Source organism: Gnatocerus cornutus, chromosome 4 (assembly GCF_029298725.1).
Source record: "Gnatocerus cornutus isolate USDA-ARS CGAHR chromosome 4, icGnaCorn1.1, whole genome shotgun sequence".
Lineage (NCBI taxonomy): Eukaryota > Metazoa > Arthropoda > Insecta > Coleoptera > Tenebrionidae > Gnatocerus > Gnatocerus cornutus.
This window is the reverse complement of record NC_142236.1, coordinates 8,880,894-8,905,118: the sequence shown is the minus strand read 5'-3', so window position 1 is coordinate 8,905,118 and position 24,225 is coordinate 8,880,894. Positions and strand designations below refer to the sequence as shown.

General features: G+C 38.3%; 1 protein-coding gene and 1 pseudogene across 1 annotated transcript; both read right to left on the bottom strand.

Annotated features, from left to right (window-relative positions):
• Nucleotides 1–688: 688 nt before the first annotated feature.
• On the bottom strand, nt 689–2,775 carry LOC148176346 (atlastin-like). The gene is made up of 7 exons (XM_088034554.1): nt 2,574–2,775; nt 2,385–2,522; nt 2,165–2,320; nt 1,709–2,003; nt 1,392–1,576; nt 1,140–1,328; nt 689–1,091 (listed from the first exon to the last, which is right to left on the bottom strand). Exons 1-7 carry the CDS (start codon nt 2,763–2,765, stop codon nt 792–794), a joined length of 1,455 nt encoding a protein of 484 aa, XP_087890680.1. The 5' UTR covers nt 2,766–2,775; the 3' UTR covers nt 689–791.
• An 11,003-nt stretch (nt 2,776–13,778) lies between these two features.
• On the bottom strand, nt 13,779–15,128 carry LOC148176345 (uncharacterized; annotated as a pseudogene).
• Between the last annotated feature and the right edge of the window lie 9,097 nt (nt 15,129–24,225).

The window sequence follows — 24,225 nt, the reverse complement described above, 5'->3', positions numbered from 1 at the left end:
CATCTTTGTCAAAATCCTTTTGTTACGGCTATTACAGCTCGCAAAATAATGCGGTTTTCAGAGTGCGTTAAAATTGCACAATGACAGCTGAAACAACGCGTGTTTCTACTGCCCAAATGAAAATATAACAATATTTCAAAAATCGTTACCATGATTTAAGAATTCGCGAGCAGAAATCACTTTTTTTTTTTTTGTGTTTTTTACATTAGAATATATTGTGTGCAATTGCATAATTTTCCACTTCGGGATGTTTGCGATTTTTTTACGCTATTTGGACGGATAGCGAAAACTGTTTTTTCGCTCGCTTTAGTAACCCGTTTAAATTAATTTTGGTGAAGATGTTCCAGTAAAACATTGTCTTGATTTTCGTTAGAAGCTGGCTTGTACAATACGTCTTCTGGTCAGGGAAGTTAAACTTTCCATGCCAGGCCTTTGTTCTGTTAGTTGTCCAAGTTTTGGTATGTTTAAATCAGCAGCCGCTACACTTAGCGACTAGTTGTCGTCAAATTTTGCAAGAGCTCTTATTTCTTCAGCAGACCAATGTATTATTGTTATTATTTTAAATACCGGCTGGCCCAGAACTCATGACCCAGAGAGCCAGGGAATCATTCTTATAAAATAGTAACTAAGAACAATTAAATTATCTATTGAATAAAAACATAACAATACAACAAAAAAGTCAGCTAGACACTAAAATTACTAAGTGAACAAAATAAAACTAAAAAACCAATATTACTTAAAGTATAATACACAATGGTTTTGAATCATCAATTCACACTTCTCTTATCGTTTTAAACATTTCTGTGAAAATGAAATGCATAAAAGTAAATTCCAATAGCCCAAACCACTAGGGCAGTGAAAAAAGCACCGAGTGTAACATGCGAAATGGCTAATACTAACAAAATGATAAACGTTTTTTTTAAAAGTGCATTAAAATATTCTTGAACAGGTTTTATACAATAAGATACACCCCCTGATACAACAGTTTGAAATGTAGACGGGCTCACTATTTTAAACAGAGAGCAAACGGAACGTATCATTTGCCAGAAACGGAATTTGACACTGTAGCTTGCAACAACTTTGTCAATTTCCTAAAAAAAATGTTGTATATTAACAGTTATTATTGTAAATACATTTACTTGTGACAGTCGGGCCTCAAATTGTTGTTTAAGGTCCTTAAGGGTGCCCATTTTTCTTGCGCGAAACTTCTTTAAATTTTTTTCTTTTATGTCTTGAGCTTCATTTAAGAAACGACATGGTTTAACTGAATTCTTAAATTCAAGCAAATATGTTGTTACCATTTGTTCATAGAATGCTTCACAGAAGGCCTAAAACGTACAATGGTTTGTTTACTAAATTTAGTTATTAATTAAGGGTATTAAAGATAGTACCATGTACATGTCTTTGACGTTTATTGGTGCACCACTTTTGAAAGGCTTCCAGTATGTTTTGATCAATGTTGGTAAATCTTTTAATGTAATATCTTGACCATTAATTTTTTTTGTTGCCAAACGCTCTGGGGATAATACAAATGACACCAAACTTTTGATCTCTTGTAGAAATTTTTTCTCCATTTCTAAAATGGATCATACTCAAAAAGTGAAACTACATATATCTTGTAGGGAAAGTGCAGCGAACTAATCGTTCATATTATGTCATTAAACCCACTTAATTGTTAATAGAAAAGGTAAAGTCATAATTTACTTACTGTCAAAACGACCTCGAAAGCCAATATTTGTAGTAACATGTGTACCAGGATAGGGTAGCAAAAAGCAGTCAACGTCTTCGAAGTTGTCACAAATAGACTCTTTGATTACTCTTAATTCTTGAATTTTGGATCTCTCATGAACTTCGTAGACATGTTCAAGTAGTTTGTTTCCACCTTTAATTCCAAAAGAATAGTTATGTGAATAACACCAGTCTCTAACCAAAATGAGTAGATGTTGGAAAGATTTGTGCTCCCTAGTGTTGTTGGCAAAAAGTTTTCCATATTCAACAAACAGCTGAAATACCATATGATCAAAAGTGGGATTTAAGAGGCTTTGTCTGTTTTTTACACGTTGGTAGCCTTATTTACTACGATTTTGGCACTTAATGTCTATTAGAAAAGCTACCAACATCTATTAAAACACAAAACCATGAATTTTTATAAAACGACAATCACTTGTAAATCCGTTAACTTATCAAGGGTGAGATGATCCTTTATGTTGTAGATCAAAACAGAACTAATCATGGTAGCCAAGGCAAAAAGACACGTGCTCTGGGTCATTGGGGTATTATGATCATAAGTACCTTCAGTATCCATTAATATAACTGCAACCTATGAAATCAAAACGGAACAGTACAAAATAAGAGCAGCGCACTGCAACTAATTATTAACATACGTTTTCATCTTGTGTTAGAAAAATTTCTGGCCATACTGTTATTCCATCTGTAACTTTATCTACTCTAGTTTCCCACAAAAAGCCTGACGGTAAAGATTCTTCTTTTTGGCACCAGTTCTCTAAATCGCTGATGTTCATCTAAAACAGACTCAAAACTTCGTAAAACAGACTTAACTTTATTCAACTTACTTTTTTTTGAAAAAAATCTAAAAAGAAATTTAAAAGAAATGACTTTCCTTGTCTCATAAGACCGGCTACTGAAATGATGCATAATTTCTTGTCTTCAAAATCCTTCTTTGTGAAAATTCTTAGCACGTTTTCGTTCAAAATTATTTTGTTGGCTTCACCTAATGAAAAAAGTTGTAGAGGTTGCAGTTTCATCCTGACGATACCTGCAATAGAAACTCGGGTAATTTTTATCAGTCGTGTATTGAGTATGTTTATCTGTTTTATTGATTTTTGTTATCTCAGGATGATTACTTTTGTACTGTCACTGACAGAAATATTTAATCTTACTTTAAACTAATGTTTCTAAATGATCATAAACTGCATACAATAAATTACCAACACTATGAAAATGGAAAGTAACGTTATTAAATTGATTGCTCCTTGGGGGTGATTTTGTTTGTATCTCCAATAGTATACGAATATTAGAGTGGAGAATAGTAAACGCGGTTTACAAAATATGTATTCAAAATGGTCCAAAATCTGTCTATTTCATAGATGTCGCTCATACTACTTTTTCTCCAATTTTTTAAACTTACAAAGCCGTATCGAATAGGGTCTAATAGTGGTGACGTCACATCAAGCGCGAACGTTTGCAGCACTCTCCTACTAGAAAAAGCTAGTTTAAAACTGAACCTTATGTATAATGGCTTTAAGGATCAAAATAATCAAGCATCTTTTTGCAAGCAAATTGTGCTTTTATTTGAAATATTAAAAAAATTGGATCTACGGCTTTAAACTTTTATTACATTGTCTTTCTAAAATACATATAAACTTGGAATATAATGTAAAATATTCCAAAAGAAAGCGAATTAAAAAATTCAGTGCAATACGTCTATGAAGTGATGGTTTGGAATGGAGTTTTTGAGCTTTTGTCGGCCGTGCAGGCCAATGGTTGGTTGCTACTAGGGTCCTTTATGCCGCCATTAGATATTTCGAGAAATTTTAAACAAAAATAAACAATGGGATTTGGTTTCTGAATAGACAACCAGCAGTACTGTTGGGTGCAATATGTGTGCTGTATGTAATGTTGTTCCGCTATTGGCTACTTCCATATATTTCTTCTACTTCAATTTCTTTGCTGTCTCTCATTGGTCGCCTTAGAACTTAGCATTACTGACCGATCTTATTTTGGAAATTGCAATCTAAACTAAAAATTAATCTAAAGAAAATCAGCCTATTCTCGAATATGCGGGAATAATCGCAGAATTAATTGAAATTAATTGAAATAGACGTTTATTTAATGATAAGTTAATGAAGCAAAGTTTTTGAATTCAAAAAGTTAAAGGCTTATTGGTAAACTACAACTAACTCATTGGAGCAACTGTTCGAAATGGCGACCACCGTTTTCTTCACAAGCTGGAAATCTGTTCCAAAAAGACCTTCAGCCACGGCTCAATGTGCCTGCACACGCGTTTTTAATTTTCTATTCCAAGTGTTTGACACTTTCGATGGGAGTTCGGTACTCTTGCTCCTTTACCGCTCTCCAGAGACAAAATCTAGTGGAGTAAGATCCGGGCTCCTTGGTGGTAAAGCATTTACAGAAGCTATACTAATTGTTTGATTGACGTGAGGGTTTTTATCCAACATTTGCAAAACCGTAATTTCATTGACTGGACTTGTGACTGTTCTTTCCCGATTTTTTTATAAGCGACCGATTTTCTCGCAAATAATTTTCCTACCTTTTAAAAATGGAGTCCGCAGAAGCCTGTCTCTCTGGAAACCTTTCGCGATATAAACGCGACGCTAAAGAAACATTTTGTTCGCACTACCTGTAAATTAACAATATATCCACTTTTTCATCTTACGAATACACGGGCATTTTTAAAATTGTCAATTTTGACAACTGGTATCGTAGCAAAGTCCCTAAATCTATGCATTTTATAGCTATTAAGACAACTAGTGTTTTATAGAGAGTTTAAAAATCGAGTTCGCAGTTAAAATCCGAGCGAGCGGAGCGAGCGAGGATTTTATAGAACGAGATTTTTTAACTATAAAACACGAGTTGTCTTCAAGATTTTTTCTAACACTAATGCTTGTTTTATGAAAAATCTTCTTTGATTAAAAAATTCTTAGTTGTAGCAAAATGTGTCAAAGTGTGGTGGGTAAAGGGTGCGGTGGTAGGTTTCCTATAGTAACAGTAAACAAATTGTGAAAAAAACAATTTGCATCGGTTAAAATGTGCGAGAGTGTTCCTCAAAAAATTAAGGAAAACGGTAAGAAATTACGGGGCAATTTGTTACCTGCAAAATCAAAACCCGCCTACGAGAAAGTATATCATTCATTTCATGACTGGAAAAATAAGAATGGCATCACGGAAGTAACGGAAGATGTCATTTTGGCATTCCTGGATATGAGGGTAAGTGCGTAAATAGAAATGGAACATTTTTGAAAAACTAACACATTTACTTATTAGTTGCAAAAGTTGTCACCAGCCTCATTGTGGCCAGAGTATTTCATGCTCAAGGCTACACTAAAAGCCAAAGACAACATACAAATTGACAAGTTTGGTGCTGTTATTCCTTTCTTAAAAAATTTAAATGTTGGTTATCGCAGTAAAAAGTCCAAGGTCTTGACACAAGAGGAAATTAGAACATTTTTACAACAAGCGGATGAAGGGGAATATTTATTTGTCAAAGTAAGGAATAAATTATACTTAGACATAAATTTTATGAAATTTTTCAGGTTGCACTGATCTTCGGAGTTGCTGGAGCCTGCAGAAAAGCCGAATTGGCCGCTATGGAATGCAGTGACGTACATGATTGTGGTGACACAATAAATGTCATTATTCCGGATTCTAAAACCCATAAGGAACGACGATTCACTAGAAAATCCATCGAGTTACACTGGGCATTGATTTCGCCGCACTTCGGCAACTCTTTTTGTTAATGCTGGTGAGTAGTCAGTTTATTATTCAGAACATATAATAAAATTTACAATGTAGGGGGAGATATTAGGTCCTTGAAGAGACATGGAGGATGGGAATCTGCAAAAGTAGCAGAATCTTATATTGAAGAGTCGCTGGGAGAAAGATTAAAGATAGCTAGACAAGTTTTTGGCAATGGAACATCTAATACTTCGAGCGCCATTGGGAATGAAGCAGTCGAAGTAGAAGAATATGCTGGAAGAGAGTTTAAGAATGAGACGGCTATTACAAGAGCAACTGTGAATGAAATATTTGCAGAAGAAGCTGAAAACACATTAACGATGTTACGGGAGAAATGTGCTAGTTCTAACAACGTCGGTCAAAATTTCAATTACTGTACTTTTAACTTTTATGAAAAATGTAAGCAAAATGAATAAAGTGAATTTTTGAATCGTATTTTATAACTCTATAAGATACGTTGCCATTGACGACGTATTTTATAAAAAAAGCGTATTTTAAGAGCAATATAAAGGGTGAGTTCTTATGCACCATAGAAACAGTATAACATATTAGTGTTAGAAAAAATCTATAATATTCTCCTTGGAGAAACTTGGGTTAAGCTGCGATTGGGGACACCACTTGTGCTCGTCATGAAACCTTAAAAAAAGTTTGTTTGGTCGAATTAGTTTATGACTCTGAATTGAGTGTCAAAGTAAAAATACATTCATTCAAAAATACGGCGGTGTACTGCAGCTAGCTTGCTGACCGATGTATTCAAACTTCGCGCCAAAAGGCGAACCGTTTTGACGTTACAACATGGAAACACGATTAGTGAACTCGCTCAGACCCTATAGATATAGGGACTTTGGTATCGTAGGTTCATCATTAGATTTTGATAGGAAAGTTGCTAGACATCACTGAAATCTGAATTGTTGGTTGCATTCGACCGTCGTATAGCTCATTATTTCTCATTAAAAGCCCTGTATATTGCAGTGACTTTTTATTTTTGCGCAACATTTTGTTGCCTTTTTTCAAAACTTTAATCTGCATGTTCTTACACTGTGTGGTAGTTTTAACAAACTCTTTGGTTTTTCGAGTCGTTTTATTAATTAACTAACCAACTTTATATTTCTTCTAATTCATCTGATGGAGTATCTGAGTTAAATGAGTTATTCTTAAAAGCTTGAGTTTTTTCATTCCCGGAATCATCATAGTCATTCCTAAAATTATCAGTCGAATTACAATCTGTGGATATGGGTTTGAATCCGTAGGTGGCAATTTCGACTTGAAGACATCAGCCTTTGCGTTATCATAACACTTAAAAATATATTTTTTATACCTATAACTGTAAAATAACAGTCTCCTTTTGTACGGTGCAACTTATTATTATTACTTTCTCCCATGGAACCATCACATGTGTCTTGCCACCAGAACGTACTTTGACGTGAAATAAATCTTGAATTATCACAACAGTTACAATTCCCTTATACATTTTCAATACATTTGCAGTAACCATAGTTACTTCACCATTCCCAGTGGTAGCTCTGTCAGTTATTTTCTGTCTTTTTTGAATAATACAAAGTTCTGTTAAAGCATGTGTAAATGATGTCTTGAAATCACGATAGCAATATTCCATGTTGTTTAACAGTTACAGAAAGCTATTTATTGAAAGCTATATAAAAATAAATAAACGTTTGGACCATTAGGGCTGATTGCAGAAACGCTGATTAAACAACGGACTATACAATCCTAGATTAAATTTAGTCCTGAACTATATTTTGATCCTATTGCAGAAACGTGATTTATAGATGGGATTACGTAATCCAGTATAAGACGTTTCTGATTGTGAATAAACCACATTTTTGACATGTAACTTCACGCATTAATTCAAATAATAGGTATTGCAGATTAGAAAACAAAAAATTACCCAGATTTAAAATTAATTCTTATGTAAATATTCTAATGCAGGTTATAAAATGTCGTTTTAACTGGATATATACTAACTATTAAGACAACTACTGTGCGTAGAAGATTTATTTTGCTTGGAGGTCTCCGCACGACTAAGGGGTTATGGGGGTTTCTAAGAACTACCGAATTATTGGAAAAATAGCGATATTCCGAACAATTCTCCTAACAAGACTTTCAAATCATAGAAATGAGTTTTTATTTGTATAATTTTTCATAATTTACTGTCTCAAAGTTACAACCTGTACATTATTTTAGAATAAGGTTTTTCTCGAGTTTATCATTCTAAAAGGCTCTAAATTGAGATGTTGCAAATACTAAATTGAACTCTCTTACTTCTATTATGGAAACCACCATTTTAGAGAGTTTTTCTCTATACCAAACGCTATAAAATCTAATTAAAACGGTAAGGAAATAACAAACTTACGATAATGGAAAAAAGACAAAAATATCTTTTTTTGCACGATTGAACAATTTTGCTTAGTTACCGCGCTTGCTATTGGAACAGTAAGTACAAAATGTACTTACCGTTCTAGAAAATTTAAAAATAGTGATTTAAAAAAAGGGATTTATATACATTTCCATAACAAAATTTTGAGTTTTCAGGAATTATTGAAGAACAATTAATGCCTTTTTGTAACATTTTTGGGTTTATAAAAATAATCGAAATTTGTTTATCGTGCAAAAAATATTATAAGCATCCCCAACGTTAAGGACTATACCGATCTCAGACAATAATTGGAGTCGTCGCTGCGTTCCTCCTCCAAACAATTGTCTTCGATCGGTAAAGTGTCCTTACCGTTCTTAATATTTAATATACTGTTATCTGTGCTTCAATCTCCTATCCCTTGGTGTTCATCAAGAAAGATATACAAAAAGAAGGATCAACTTAAGTGGTGGGGGAAGCCCAAAATCAGTGAGGTGTATATAAACCAAACTAGAGTTTGAGTTTTCGGTGGAGGGGGTAAAAATTGTCATCCAAAGTCCGCCATGTTATAGTTCAGCCAAGTTGGTCTAAGCCATTATAAAAACATAAAAATTTGCGGGCTACCGCAACGGGACAGCTTCAAAAGATTCGCAAGTGCACATAATGAGGGTTTATTTGCTCAAGTTTGCATCCTGCGATAAGAACAGCATCCCTAAACAGGCCAGATGTCTTGTCATAAATGACAAAATACCGCAAACTGTCCGGGTGCGGTTGCCGTCTAATTTTTATGATTTTATGGTGGCTCAGGACAACTTGGCTGAACTATACTAGGATCGATCAATAAGTTCTATAAGTTTCTATTAATTTAGAATGGGGTTCTGCTTCTTTTTAAAATAAAAACAAAGTTTTATTTAACTCTTTATTGATGTTTAAATAGAATTGTTTCGAATAATTGCATTTTCTTTCATATTTAAATTGAACAACCTATTAATGTGATGTCATCTTATTTTAAAGTATAAGGATATAATTGTTTTATTCAAATTTAAATTATGATTTGATTCAAAAACTCCAAAATCATTCAAATGTTCATCAATCATACCAAATATGTTACTTGTGCAAATACCCGAATACTGTACTAGTGCTTAAAATTCGCTGATATTCTTCGTTGCTAGGTTATTTTTGCCAATTTCTGTAATGTTATTGGTTGTAATTTTCTGGGGGAAATAGTCTCTGATGTTAACCTAGAGTTCAACACTGTCTGTTGACAAAATTTAGCCGCGAAAATTATAGGACTTAAAATTCCTAATAAGAAGTTTCTTGTAAAAAATAAAACATGCGTAAGAAAACGCATTGGTGTTTAATTTTTACTAAACAATTATTCTAAAAGATTCTTGTTAAAGACTCAAACGGGAAAAGATTTTACACGTAGTTTGTTTAGATTTTTTTTGATCAATAGAAAACCATTCTAAGCTGGAGGTCGGGCAGTTTGTCTGACATCAGATCGTAAAACCTTTTTAACAAAACTTGGTAATCACCCGGGCACACAATGACACCTTCATTTTCTTCCCTAATTTGGCCAATTATGAACTTAAAAAAGTTTCGGTGCGTGTCGTACAAATTCCTTTTTGCCTAACTCGTATGTTTTCACCGCTTGTGCCCATTTTCCACCATCCTTTTTGCACTTTTTTTTTGGTCGTTAAGTTATTTCGCATGCTTTTTTTAAGAGATAAGGAAGATCAATTGATGAAATAATTTCGTGATTTCTCACAATTATTACATTATTTTGTTCCCCCTCATCTCTTGAAGAGGCAGCTTGACGCTGCTGCCGTGTTTTTTCACAAATTGAGGCGACAATGTGCAACTCAACAGCAATGAGCTTGATGCAACGAACTATTGATTCTGCCATTCTTCGTTCACTCGCAGAGTGCAAATGTTTCAGGTTGTTTACACGTTTTGGCCACTCCGCACAACATAAAGACAGTAAAATGATTTGCTAACTCATTGATGTCTTCTCAGCCATCATCTGCAAAACGCATTATTGAATGGAAATGATGTAAATAATCTAAATGTAGATTACAAAACCAGAATTGATCGTGTTTTTCCACTCTTTTCCGCAGCACTTGTAAAAGGGGTTTTGACATGCCCGACTCGACAGGTACTTTGTTCAGTACATTCTTTAAGGTAGCGACAGTTGGTAATGTAAATAGAAGATTGTTCGTCTTTGGACCACTCATAACGCAATGGTATCTGATTTGTCCTCGAACGAAAATCTTCTACCGGAAGTAGAGGAAGCATAGTGGTACAGAATTACAAATACTCGGCCAAAAATAACAACAACGTACTCCTACTTTTTTACAGTTTTCCAACATTGTTTTTTCCAGTTCAGCCACATTAAGCTTTTTTGGCAAAGTTCTGTACATATTTTGGTTATGTGCCTGCTATGCAATGAAACTGCAACCGCAGTTGGTTTGCGCTTGCTTTTTATGTTCGACGTTTCGCAGACTTCTTTCGTCGTCCCCTTTGAAATTTTTATGGCCAGGATGTTGTGGAGTGGCCTCAATAATATTGTAGAGTTCCACTTGCTCCAATTGTTCAAATTCTCGCCACTTGTATGCCTAATTTGAAATATGTATAACCATATTGATCCAAGCCAAAAGGCTACCTGTGTTTTTTATTAGCACAGTTACATGGATTTCATGTGAACGGATTTCTTGCAGACTGATTCATGTAGCTTTACGACCCTGACAAACGGAACATACAACCAGTAATACGTTTTTTATATGTCACTTGATCCATAAAATTAACTTTTTTTACGTCTTGGACATTCCTTGAAAAAGTCAGATAATATGATTAGTATTATCGACAGCTTCACTAACCATAATTTCGTTTTTAGAATTCGTGGTCATCCGTTTTCTATTTACTTTTTGTTTTGTGGACAGTTTTGGTCGAGTTCTTTCTCCAACCGTTTACAAATTTTGTCCGTAGGATACCTACCGTCTGGATAACAGAAGAACCAATGCTGCATTCTTCTTGCTATTACCTTAAATTGAAAACATCGACTCTTTAATCATTAGAAAACATTTTGCAAGGTGCGCAATTTAAAACTTTCGAAAATAACTTACCAAATAATGACATTGCTGTCAGGAGTGTACAAATTTTATGCTAAAGAAGGCGGGACGCTTTGATTGCAATTATTGGGATAATGAAGTTATTACATGAATTAGAAGCAGCAAGTTTCCTGTATTTTCTTAAAGTTTGTATTTTTTATAGAAGCCCTCTGATCGTTGGGACTGACTGACAACGAAAGGGGATACGGTGCAAGTTCATATTTAAAGTAAGCGCGAAATTCTTCTTGTGATTCTTTGGCAAAAGAAATGCGTTGAAAAATAAGAGCCGGATCGATAGGAACTGTTTTATCAGCAATTTTCCCTGACGATGTTACAGCTGACAAAGGCAGCACTCTAGACTTTCGAGAAAATGAAATGGTGGTGTAGCTTTTTCCCACAATGTATAGTTTTTAATCCAGCTTTTTGGGCTTTGTAACAATTTATGGTACTTCTTCCAACGATTTCTGAAGAGAGAAACAAAACGATTCAGTTGTTAGTTCATTTGTTAGTTCTTCCAACTGTAAAATAACTTTTGTCGACATTTTTTTTATATTTGGCATAATTCATGTTTAGAAGATTTCTCATATCTTCTATATACATGGTCCGGCAACACTTGTGTCCACCCCCAAAATAGTCTTTTATTTTAAAGTTATAATTTTGAAAATTTGCGTACGCTCATAGTTGACAAAACTCTAGAAGCTGACGCAAAAATTTGTCTTTTATCACGGTTTGGTTGGCGTCGCGACGCCTAAGAAGTATAATTTTTAGCGACTTTTGAGTTTTTGCGGAAATATTTGCGAATTCTATTTTTTTTTCAACATAACAGTGATACAAATATCTGAGTTTTTATTTTGAATCTAATGCAAATTGTGTTTAAAATTTGCGAAAAAAGCGCTGTTTTATCAAGTTAGTTTTTAAAATTATAACAGCAAAGTGGCAAACTACGTTTACACCAAAATTTCACAAGTCACTTCATTCACTCTTATAAAGGTTAATTTTGATTAACACGGGCATGTTGCACTTTATTAACACCAGAAATCGTTAAGTAACATCGACAAAGCGACAATTTCACCAAGTAAGACTTTTGTTACAATCTAAAGCGAGCCAAAGGATAGATGTCATTTGTGACACAAGATGTTGACAAATAGGTGTAAACGTAGTTCTCAACTTTGACGTAATGAAATTGAAAACTAACTTGATAAAACAGCATTTTTTTCTCAAATTTTGAAGACAATTTGCATTGAATCTAAAATAACAACTGAGATATTTTTAACATATTTATATTCAAAAAAAATTAAATTAGGGGTTGATATCACAAACCCTTACAAGTAAATAAAAATTACATTTTTAAGGCGTCGCGACGCCAGAACTTTGTCAACTGTGAGTGTATGCAAATTTTCAAAGTTTTATATTTAAAATGAAAGACGATTTTGGGGGTGGACACAAGTGTTGCCGGACCCTGTACAATCAATCTCGTGGATAGCATAATTAAAATGCTCCGCCGCATGGAAAAATAGTAACATTTTTTCCAGTGATGACAAATGAGCTTCCCAGTTGCCAGTTCGTTCTACCTCAAGAAACTGTTTCATCACAGTTACCATTTGAAAGTATTGCACCCACAATTTGGTAGTTTTGCTTCAATTTCTTTCCTAGTCTTTTCGTTTTCAAGTTTTTCGTCAAACATGCCGTCGTCAAAGTCGCTAAGAAGCTCTTCTATCTCAATCTTCTCATCATCGTTCATCTTAATATAATTAAGTTAATTAATATATAGAAGAATAGTTTGACCTAGGGCCAAATGGATTAAAAGATGCCCCTCGGATGACTCTTGCATAAGCATGACCTTGCAGCATTTTATCAACAGAAAGAGGAGTATAGATAAGAGACAATAATTCTTTCAGCCCGCTTCCTGACATGATGTAACCAATGCATCCTAGAAAGGACATCATGGTATGAAAGCCCCCTAAACGAATTGTAACAACTTTCACTCTTGGATCAGAGCTAGATGCAAATATCTCCCGAGCCTTTTTATACATCGGTTGATCAAAAGTGACGAAGAAAATACGCCCAATGTTGTTCATTTTACCAAACATCCACAGAATGTCTGATTTTTTTGGCAAAATAACTTCATTACTGGTCACCTCAGATACTTTCAATTTATCTAATCTGGTGGATTTTTCTTTTCATAGATTAGTATTGGAATATTGCCAAAATTACTAATAACTCTTCAGGAAGGAACTTTAGTAATGCGGAAAGTACCTCGCAAGTCATTCGTTAATGAAACATGTGGGGTACTGCACTCAATCATTCCCATAGCGTGGAATGTGCTCAATCCATCGAGAGTACAAATGTTTTTGTACATATTGTGAGCATCAAACTGCAAAAATTCCAGTTGTGTATTTTCTTGTGGATGCAGTACTCCGACAAATTGAAGATAGTTTCCTCCTAATACGATGAACAACCGAAGAGAGCAGACAAAATATTTATCAATGTTTTTGATCCGTAGTGTAAATGAAGGAAAGCGACACTTGGATGGACGATAAGAAAGATTTTGGTCGGGCGGCAGCAATAATTGAGTCTCTTGATTTTCGTTTAGTGGTGAGAATTACATAACGGGGAGCCACAAATTTTTTTATGAAGCAAGCTTTGACTTGAATGAGGCATGTCAAATTATTTGATCGAGGTGAAATTGTTTGGTTGCAGTGCCGCATAGGTTGGGTTAATCAGTGTCTGTATCATGATGTGTAACGTTCATTTTAGTAATAAAACAAGAGATTTAGGTTATATGTTGTACGGCACAGATTTTGTTAAAGCAGGTGTGAAATATGGCCACCATCTTCATCTCTACACAAAGACACTCTTATTTTAAGGGAATCGATCACATTCTGCAGAATGCTTGGTGTTGTTGATTTCTTAGATTTTGTTCACTATTCGTTGCTGCAGGTGACCAAAATCAATAATAGGGGTTTTGAAAATAGAATTTCTCAAATGTGGCCATAAGAAGAAATCTCAAGGGGTTAAATCGCACGATCTTGGGGGCCGCCATATCGTCGTCTAAGCGGCAACATCCGCTATCTCAGTTGTGAAAATATTTTGTTTCTACTTTTTCTCAGATGATTTTTCACGGAAATTTTACTGGTGGAAATTATTTTTCATATTTTTGATACCAAGTAATCATTGAGCAAAATTATTTACACAGCCAAAAAATCAGTTTGTTTGCGCTCCCGCTTGACTTTGTAAAAATTGAAATTGCGGAAGTTGCCGCTTAGACGACGAAAATGTTTTGTGTCCGTAAACTGATAATGCGGTTGTCAAAGAACTCCCGGAGAAGTGCAATATTTGCGTTGGTGGTATGCAGACGAGCTCCGTCCTGTTGAAAATGACCTTCTTGGAGTTCATCGTCGTGCACTTGGTTGATAAAAGGTGTTCAAATTTCCAACCTATATCGTTCGGCGTTCAAATTTCCTAAAATTTGTTAAAGTTGCTGTTATTTTAGATTTGACTGTACTGGCGTGAGTACCTTGAATAAACATGGGTCAAATGATCCTTCTTTGGGAAAGAGCTGCCCAGACATCAATTTTCTGTGCGTGCATTGGGGTTTCTGCAAAGTAGTATGGGTTCTCAGAGCTCCATATTTTCATGTTTTGTGAGTTTATGTGGCTTGAAACATGAAACCACGACTCGTCAGTAAACATCACTTTTTCCAGTGCCTCATCGTTGTTGTAGAATCGTTCAATGAATTGGTGACAAAATTGAACTCCTTGAGGCTTATCGACTTCTAAGATCTCGTGGGTAGCTTGTAAGCGGTACGGATACAACTTTAAGTCTTCTTTAAGAATCCGCCTGGTTGTACCGTACGAGAGATCGACTTCCTATTGCAAGTGGCGAATTGAAATGTGAAGACGCTCTTTCATTACAATCCTTACTGTTTCAACTGCTTCGCTATTTCTCACGCGTGGCCAAACACTACCCTTCTTGCGGTTAAAACTACCTGTTTCCCGAAACAACTCCACAAAACGCTGAACAGAAACACGGAAATGATCATATGGGACAGCTAGATTTGGAAACTCGATAAGAAAATCGTTGTAAGCGTCTTCAGTTGAATAAACCCATATGCCATCAACTTTTCTACCGTTCTTCAAGTATATTTCAACCATGAGTCTTTTTTGTTCGGCAGTAAACACGAAAGTTGTAAATCAACTTGTCAAATCCAAATGACACTTTAAATGAATTTTGCTTAGACATGACTCCTATGTTTGTCTCACTTGGTCATGGCCAACTTCATAAAAAAAATTGTAGCTCACACGTTAGGTTGAACTACATTTTGAAAATTTATGTTTCAATAAATGCATTTTTTTTAATTTTTGATGATTTAACTGGTTAACATTCTATAATCGACAACAGAATGTTTTCAACTCTAAAAACTAAGACAACTAGGTAAAAAACTTTAGGATTTTTTGTCACATTTGTGTTAAATCAGTTAACACAAATTGTTTAGTTCTGAATGCATTGCAAAAGTTTAATATGCAATTTTAGATTGGCCTATAAAAGTTCTATCAAATTAAAGTAATCGTAAGCTGGTGTGAATCGTCAATATTTTTTTAAAGCCAGTTTTAAAATTAATAGACCTAATTTTGCTGGGTAGTGTACATAGTTAAAATCTCTAGAATGTGCGCCTTTTTCTCAATAATTTTCCAGTTTGCTAAAGTTAATATACGAGTGAAAAGTAGAAAATTTTCCAATGTTCATAGCTATAACACAAAAATTACTAATATTACGAACTTTAGTGGTGGATGTCAGAACAGTTTACTTCCTCTCGTAAATTAAAATTTACAAATTGCAATTGCAATTTTGCAATTAAGTAGAATTAATACACGGCTCCAGTAGTCGTTTTCCCAAAGTTCCTGCTGAAGGAATAAAAGTACCGAAATTTTAATGGTGGATGTCGGAAATTTTTAAATATCGTGAGAAAAAGGGCACTTTACCTCCACTGTTCCGTCGTTCTCGACGGTCCCTTCCGGCGTCGCGGCTAAATATTGGTGAGTCAAATGAACGAAAAGACCACATTTATTAATAGGTTTCCTGATCAAAACCGAAAGTTCATTTAATGCGAGTTTTTCCGTTATCCAGACCGTATCTGACACTAGGAACGTTGGTAATCGAGGTAGGATAAAAATTATTTTTATGAAGGCTTTTTTGTTTCTCTCCGGTTTTGCTCCACAAACTTCAAAAAAGTTGTTTGCCGTTAGTCTTTGGCGTCGTTCTGTTGACCACATCTGACACTCGCGCTGAGATTTTGTTCTATATCGACAATTTCTCTTTTTTTGTTCTATATCGACAATTAAATTGATGTCTTCATCCTCCTCTGCACAACAATCCAATTTATCGTTAAAAATAAATGGACCTAATAGTGTGAACACAACAGAAATGTTCTTATGGAATACAATCACTCCTAAATCTGGAAAACATCCTTTTCTTAATATTAATAGAGCTATCTTGTAAGCAAGGGCCTAACCCTTTTCGGAACTACACTCTATTAAATTGCCCAAACGCTGCCATTGCTTTCTTGGTTAATTTGTTAATACTTCGTATCTGTTGCATTTGACGATATTCTTCTGAGTTTTTTTATACCCATTTTATCTACAACAACAATGCAGACAACTTTCTTTTTACCACCGTTTTTATATTCTTCCTTATCTTACCCTAAACTTAAAATTTGTTCTTCTACATTAACTAAATGCTTTTCATTATGTTTAAGATAATTTTGATTATGTCTAAACAAATTTTCAATTTGGGTAACAATATGAAAAAAAATATTTACTGGGACATATTAGCGCTTTTTTTAATAGATTTTAGTTTCTAAAGGCTACAAAATATCTCCTCCTTAATATCTTCCATATCCATTATTAATTTTTTAAAACATTCTGTACAGTGTTGGTATCTTTTCTTTATTTTAAATAATACATGTCTCGTCAGATAATATAATGAATTTAATTCGTCGTTATTTATGAAATCATTGCTAAATTCAAGGATCATCCAACTTTCGTCACTTATTTAGTTGAAACTATTGTCATTATCAACTTCGGCATCAGCCCTAATCTTATTTTGTTCATCTTTTTCATCATTTGATTTCGATGATATTTGTAAATATTTTGCATCGTCTTCTGAATAATTTGACTTTTTTAAGTTTTTGGAATATTGACTAAGGGTTATTAGTCGCAGGTTAGTTTTGAACTCCTTAGAATTTGGAACAGAATTTCCAGTCCTGTCGGAGGAAAATAAATTTTCCAATGCGTCTTGTGTCAAGCGCTCAAGCATTTATGAATTTGAACTTGTATTTTTCTAAATATAACTCCTGAACTTCTAAAGCTGTCTCTGTTACCAAAATAACTCCACGTTGATAAGCCTTTCACAAAGAATTTCCTTCAATAAATAAATTATATATTATTTCTTTGAATTCACCTCAATTTTTAGATCTTTAACCCAAACGGTTTGCAAGATTTTCTAAAAAATCTGTTTTATCGATTTTATTTTTATTTTTATAGTAAATTTTCCTAATTCTTAGGCGTCCAAGACATGAGAAAATAATATGATTATCAAAGAAAATTAAAATCTATTTTTTTTAGCCTTCTTGAAATATGTCAGTCACCAAAACGCGTCAGAAAATGTCTTCTATACTCCTCTACATTCAGGAATTTCTTCGAATTTTTTGCGGTGGTGGAACAATATGAAAACAATTAAAAACACATTTTTTTTTAATCTCGCGTTTATATTTATTTATATTTTTTTAGTTCAGAAAAATACGTAAAAAATATGTTTTTACCTAAAACACATTCTTGTTATATTCTAGTTACATTTTCTATTATAATTTTTATTTTGGTTGTATCGGATTTAAAATAATTTCTAATAGTAGAAAAATAAAAAAGTGGCTTTTCAATCATCACGCAAAAAACTACAAAAAAATAAACTGACTAAAGTCGCTCGGGCCGGCTGGTGACAAATCTACGCCGGTAGCTCAGTCTGGGTGGGCTCGTTAAAACTCACCGACCCGATAATCTTGAGGGCGCCAGGATCCTCCGGCTACGACTTGCGAGTACCCGCATCCAAAGTACTCGATGTAGCTTACCCGAACAAAAAAAGAAGAGATACTAACCAGGAACGAATATATTCAAAAAAACACACTAGTAAAACCTAAATAAAAAATACAGAAAAAGCAAGTACTTAAATTGGACGTTGTCTTTACACCGGCAATCGTTGCTGTTGGATTACGACGTTTCGGTGTAACCCGACGGTACACCGAGAGTTCGCGCAACAGTTAAATCGTACAAAATTCGCAATTACCGGGTCCCGACTTACAAAAAACGTCTGTACTAGTAATAAAACAGAATAAAATAAAAAACTAAATGTAAAACGGTTGATTACAGTGAAGCTGTAGTCTCCCAACTACTATATTCCAATTAACAAGGACGGTTACGGTGAAGCCGTAAACTCCTACCAGAAAACAAAAGTAACACTACGATGGCGTTGATAACGATGACTCGAACAAAAAACGTGGATAAAATGATCTGACCTTGACTCCTACAGGCGCCCCAACAGCTCCTCCTACCGACTCTCCTTTAGATGCTCCCGAGTGGTGAGCCTTCCAGAATCCAAAAGGGAAGAGGTTGTACGGCTCGGTCAAAACGGTCAGCAACAATCCAAATCACGAACTTCCAGTTCGCACTCCCAACCAAAAGGGGGAGGGAAAAAAAGGAAAGCACAGAATAGAATAGAAGGCGTACGATGGAAAGCTGCCTTAAAGTTCTCCACGTGGTACACCTCGCGGTGGATTTATTCGATTTCGAGCCCTGACAAATCCCGGTCCCCTCCAGGAATCTTAGTGACCCATCCAGATACCCACGTACCAATCAAGTCAAAAAAAGGCCACTAAGTCACTCTCAAAACTCAAAAATATCGAAAAACTCTGGAGTACCGTCTGACTCGAAATCGAAACCGCAAGTGATCTACTGGAACCAGAATGGCTGCTATCGCTTCTTCGGCTCTACGTCACATTTCGTCATCAAGAAGGTGACCTCTTGACAGGTGAAAATTTGGGGTTATTCGAATCAAAACAAAGAATGAAAGTGATCGTAAAGATCGTAAAGATCGTAGCAAAACGAAGCCAACGGTAAGTAAACAGATGGAAAATCATTCATCAATCAATCGTAGACCTCAACGCACACTATGGACAAAATAACAAATCGCAAGAAGGAAAAAATAGCAAGAGTAGCACCGTTGATGTTGCGGTCAAAAAGAAGAACGAACCACGACGCGATCAACACCAAGCAGGCTAACGTGGTTGTGAAAAGGAAAAAAATAGAAGTTAGAAAAGTTGAAGCAAAGACGAAAACTAAAGAGTTGCAACCTAGACAACCCCGAGGAACTTGTAGCAGTCCTCCAGCTGAAATTCTGAGGCTCATACGGATTACTCCAGTCACCTCCAAACTGGTACCTAGCAAACCGACTAACAACTAACATAATTAAACAGAATTCGTAACGGACAATGAAACTCGCCAAGCTAAAACACGAAAATAGGCAACCAATAAATTACAGGTGTCAAAAGGTCACGAAAATCAACCCTATCTAACACCTTCCCGTTTAACTCGAAATTGTCACGTTACAACCCTTCTAACTACTTTAGGCGGAATAAATCTTAATTTTTCTATAATAATCTTTATGTTTATTTCCGGCAAGAATGTATTTTTGCATTCCAGTCCTTTTGTATTCCAATCCTGTCTTTATTTCTGTTGTACTGCCGGTGAATATGATGAAGTCCAAAGCGTAGCCAGTTTCACAGTCGCACAATAGAAAAAACTTGATTCCGAATTTATGTCTTTTGGACGGTATGCAGGTGTCCCAGAACTCATGCCTAGCCGAAAACCGGGAATATCGGGAAAAGCTGTGAATGTGTAAATTGCTGAAAAAAAAAAGTTCGAGCTCCAACAGAAACTGAGAAAAGACATGACAAAGTTGCCCAATCACAAGGCCGCGTGGAGACGGTCTGGAGGATACACTCGCGTGTTGCTTAGAAACCAGCTTAAGTTTTCTCCTTTGAATTTTGTAGAAACAATCTGGTCCACTGTAAATTTGATTGACGTTAGAATGACAGGCTTCAATAAATTTAACTTATATTGAACTTAGTGTGCAGAAACGGTTCAGCGTACTCTAGGAATTGACTAGAGGGTTGAAGACTACTGATTGACGAGCGTTGAATGACAAGAGACACGACGGAAGCACAACTGACACAGTGAAAAGCCAAGTGGAGTGTTTCAACGGCGTTTCTTTGGTTTCCCTCGCTTGCTGGTTTCCTAGTTGGTGTTTGGTGTTAACAAATATCCTAAAACGGCGTCTTATTTTTGAAGAGTGCGATCGAAATTCGACGTTAGCAGCAAGAACGTACCGAGAACGTTTTACCAGGTCGTGATCATTAGCCGGACAACAAAACGATTCTTCGTGTTATTTCTCAGGCTGGACACACTGATCAGTTATTAACAGATCGGCGCGAAGTTGATGGAGCACCGAGACAGGCCAAAACTGTTAAAAATGAAGAAGCCGTTATGGAAGCGGTTGATGAACGCCAGTCAGAAATCTGAAGATCTTATGTACAAAAAATTCTCGCGATAGATCACCGGCACCCGTACTACTAAACCAGGGTTCAACGTTTATTCCCTGTGGATTATCCGGTCAGGTCAGGTCAGGTTAGGTCAGGTCAGGTCAGGTCAGGTCAGGTCAGGTCAGAGAGACTACCTCCCCCCGAGAGTAATTACCTTGCCGTGGTGGGGGGGGGGGGATAAGTCAGCTGCTAGCTAGCCCATGCTCAGTGTGGGAGGCAGCAGCGGCGAACGAAAAATGACTCAAAGAACACACCGTAAACCGCTTGCTAGTGCAACGACCCCGGGAAACCGGGTACGTGCTGGCAGGGGGAACGGGGGTCTTGGCTTAATCGCCTGGGCTAAGTGGAGGGCTACCACTATAAAAATCCCTCAATCCCACGGTGAGGTGCGCGCCAAAGGGATGCGTGATTGGAGAGCGGTCCAGTCGTGAGCGGCCAACTTCGGGGCACCAGACACACCCCGTCGGAGGAAGTCTTTCGCACGTGCAGGGGGCACCGCGTTCGACGACAGTTCAATCCCCCACACTCGTGGGAACACAGATGGAATCTTTTAACAAACAAATCAAGGAGGAAAGGGTGGACGAAGGAGCCACCGGAGAGGAGACAAGGACGGATGCAGGTGAGAATCCGTTCCAGGGGAGGGCCCTGGCAAGATCGCCAACGCCAAACACCCAGGGTGGGCACCTGGGAGACGAGCTGGAGACGTTTGGAAACATCACCATCAGCATCTTTTCTACGGATGAAGAGACGGATGAGGTCGGATCCAGAGGGAGGCAGGAAACCCTCCCAATGGAGAACCGTCCGTGCCAAGAGGAAGAGGGACAGCCCTCACGACAGCTGGTCTTTCATGGGAGACCAGCAGAAGAAGATGGCAGCGCTGACTGCCACATTGGAGGAGCTCCAGAAATTTGTGAGGGAAAACCCGAACACCAAGGCGGCGATTGCGAAGTCCGACGGAATCGTCAAGAGCATGGGTGAGTTCGCAGCTAGCGAGACTAGGCATGCTGCCAAAAGGTCCCCAGGTACGACAAGGGCGATGGGCTGCCAAACGGACGCTCCAAACAAGAAATGGGTGCATCATGGAACCCAAACGGTGAGCGAGGAAGAGATCGCACTCGACCTCGAAACAAGGAACATCCGAGAGAGGATGGCCGAGGCAGATTCGGAAGAAGCGATCAGCGAACTCGCAGGGAGGGAATGGCCTGAGGAGGCCTTCCAGAAAACCAAGATGGTCCAGGGGCACCCGGTGATGGCCCCCAGCAACACGGACATTGCACTGATGCTTTCTCCAGATGACAACCTGGAGAAGTCAGTAGGAAGAAAGGTTGCCGAGAGGTACCCGGAGCTGAGGGACCTCGTCCCCATCAAGGTAGGTGAATTGAAGTACGTCAAGTTCACCTCAGTTGTAGGAAGCGACACGGCAGGGGAGAATCAGAGAGACCGATTCGTCTTCCTTGCGGGAGTGCCGCAATGCCAGGAGGGGGCAGAGCCCAGGGTGGAAGACGTGCGCGCCGTGAGGAAGCTCATCGACAGCGCGATGGAGAAGGGAAGAGAGCGAATACCGCTGGCCACATCGACCGCGCTGGACGCGCTCTGGCTGGCAACGCGGGAATGGAGGTGGCGGTCTGCACCACACGAGAGGTGCAGAGGAAGCCAGAGGAAAAGGAGAGGCCTGGGCCCTCCAAGCGACCAAGGGAGACCATCCTGGTGAAGGCCACTGGAGTTCAATATGCTGAACTCCTGAAACGGATGAGAACCGAGGTCAACATGGAGGCCACAGGGGCGGAAATCAAGGGGGTCAGGAAGCAAGGCGAAGGCCTGCTGATCACCCTTGACGGGGGAGAAGGCACAAGCAAGGCCGTGAAGGAGGCGATCGAGAAGAAGATCGAAAAGGTAGAAGTCAAGACTGGCAACCGCAAGGAGGAGATCCAAATTTTCGAGCTGGATGCAGTGGCAACAGTCGAGGAAGTGGCCAAGGCTGTAGGCGAGGCTCTCGCCTACAAGGTGAGTACAAATGACGTACGAATACGGGCTGGTTACAGGACCACCCAGCAAGCCACAGTTCTAAGTGACTAAGGAGGTAGCCAGGAAGGCGGAAAGGATCGGGAGGCTGAAGGTGGGATGGACGTCGTGCCGAGTCACGTACCGCCCCAAACCCACCAGGTGCTACAACTGCCAGAAATTCGGCCACAGAGCGGCCGACTGCAAAGAGGTAAGGAGGGAAACAGCTTGCCACAGGTGTGGAAAGGAGAGGCACAAAGCCGAAGCGTGCAAGGAGGAGCCAAGCTGCAACCGCTGCAAGGTCAAGGGGCACAGGAGCGACACTCGCGCTTGCCCCAGGTACCGAGAAGCACAGCAGAGGGAAAAGGAGAGAGGCAGCTCCAGGAAGAAGAACTCCAGAGGGAAGGTGGCAGCGTGGGGCCCATCCCGCGCATGAGGGTCCTCCAAGCCAATTTAAACAGGTGTGCAGCAGCGCAGAAGCGGCTGGTTAGGACGGCGTCTGAGAGGGAAGCAGACGTCGTGATGGTGGCCGAGCCGAACATCAGGATGGCGGGCCACAGAGGGTGGCTGACTGAACCCAACCGGGATGCAGCGATAAGGTTCACCAGCAACAAGTACAAAGGTAAGTACACTGGTGGTGGGGAGGAGTATGTGTGGGTGGATGTAGACATGTGCGTCATGTACGCGTGCTACGTTTCGCCAAATGTGCACATTGAAAAATTGAATAGGGTACTAAATACTATGCGACATAGTATTAAGGCAGCAGGGAAGAGCGTCGTAATATGCGGCGATTTCAACGCGAATGGACGTCCACAGTGGAAGATGAAAGAGGCAAGATCCTCAGTGAATGGGCGGCGGCGATGAACCTATGCATCCTCAACCAAGGGGGTGCACCCACGTGCATCAGACATAATGGGGTGTCGCACATTGACGTCACGATGTGCAGCGAAGAACTGGTAAGCAGAGTTACAGGATGGGCGGTCACGGATGACGTAAACCTGAGCGACCACCAAAACATCATCTTTGAGGTCAGAAGTGAGACTCCGAGGAGCCAGAAGGCCTCGAGGAGTCCCTACTGGAGATACAGTGAGGCGAACAGAGAACGCCTAATGGAAGAGTTGGTAAGTAAAACAGAAGACGAGACCACGTGCACACCAGAAGGATGCAACAGGATCATCCGAGAAGCGTGTGAGGCTGCGAATACTCAAAGATGAGACAGAGGTAAGAATAAACAGTGGAGTTCCACAAGGATCAGTGTTAGGACCGACATTGTGGAACATTTACTACGACAGGGTCCTGAGGGCAAAGATGCCCCAGGGAGTGACTCTGATAGGATTCGCAGACGATCTGGCAGTGGTAGCAACGGCCAGAACGAAAGAAGGGCTCGAGGGCAAAACCAATAAAGCCCTCGAGCTGGTGAGCGAAAGGATGGCCCAGAATGGCCTGGAAATTGCCCCTGAAAAAACGGAGAGCGTACTCCTTATCGGCAAGATACAAGGAAGAGAAGTACTCCCTGTGGAGTCAGTTAATTACCTGGGAGTCCAAGTTGGCAGAAGCCGAACGGGAAAAGAGCACGCGGTTGCCGTGGCTGAGAAAACCGA

What these genes read in the sequence shown, in the direction of transcription:
- LOC148176346 (XM_088034554.1), bottom strand. Translation starts at nt 2,765, where the DNA reads ATGAAACTGCAACCTCTACAACTTTTTTCATTAGGTGAAGCCAACAAA. An exon ending in CTTTCGAGGTCGTTTTGACA is followed by an intron (nt 1,577 to 1,708) that starts GTAAGTAAATTA and finishes GATCCATTTTAG; the next exon opens with AAATGGAGAAAAAATTTCTA. An exon ending in TTGAGGCCCGACTGTCACAA is followed by an intron (nt 1,092 to 1,139) that starts GTAAATGTATTT and finishes CATTTTTTTTAG; the next exon opens with GAAATTGACAAAGTTGTTGC.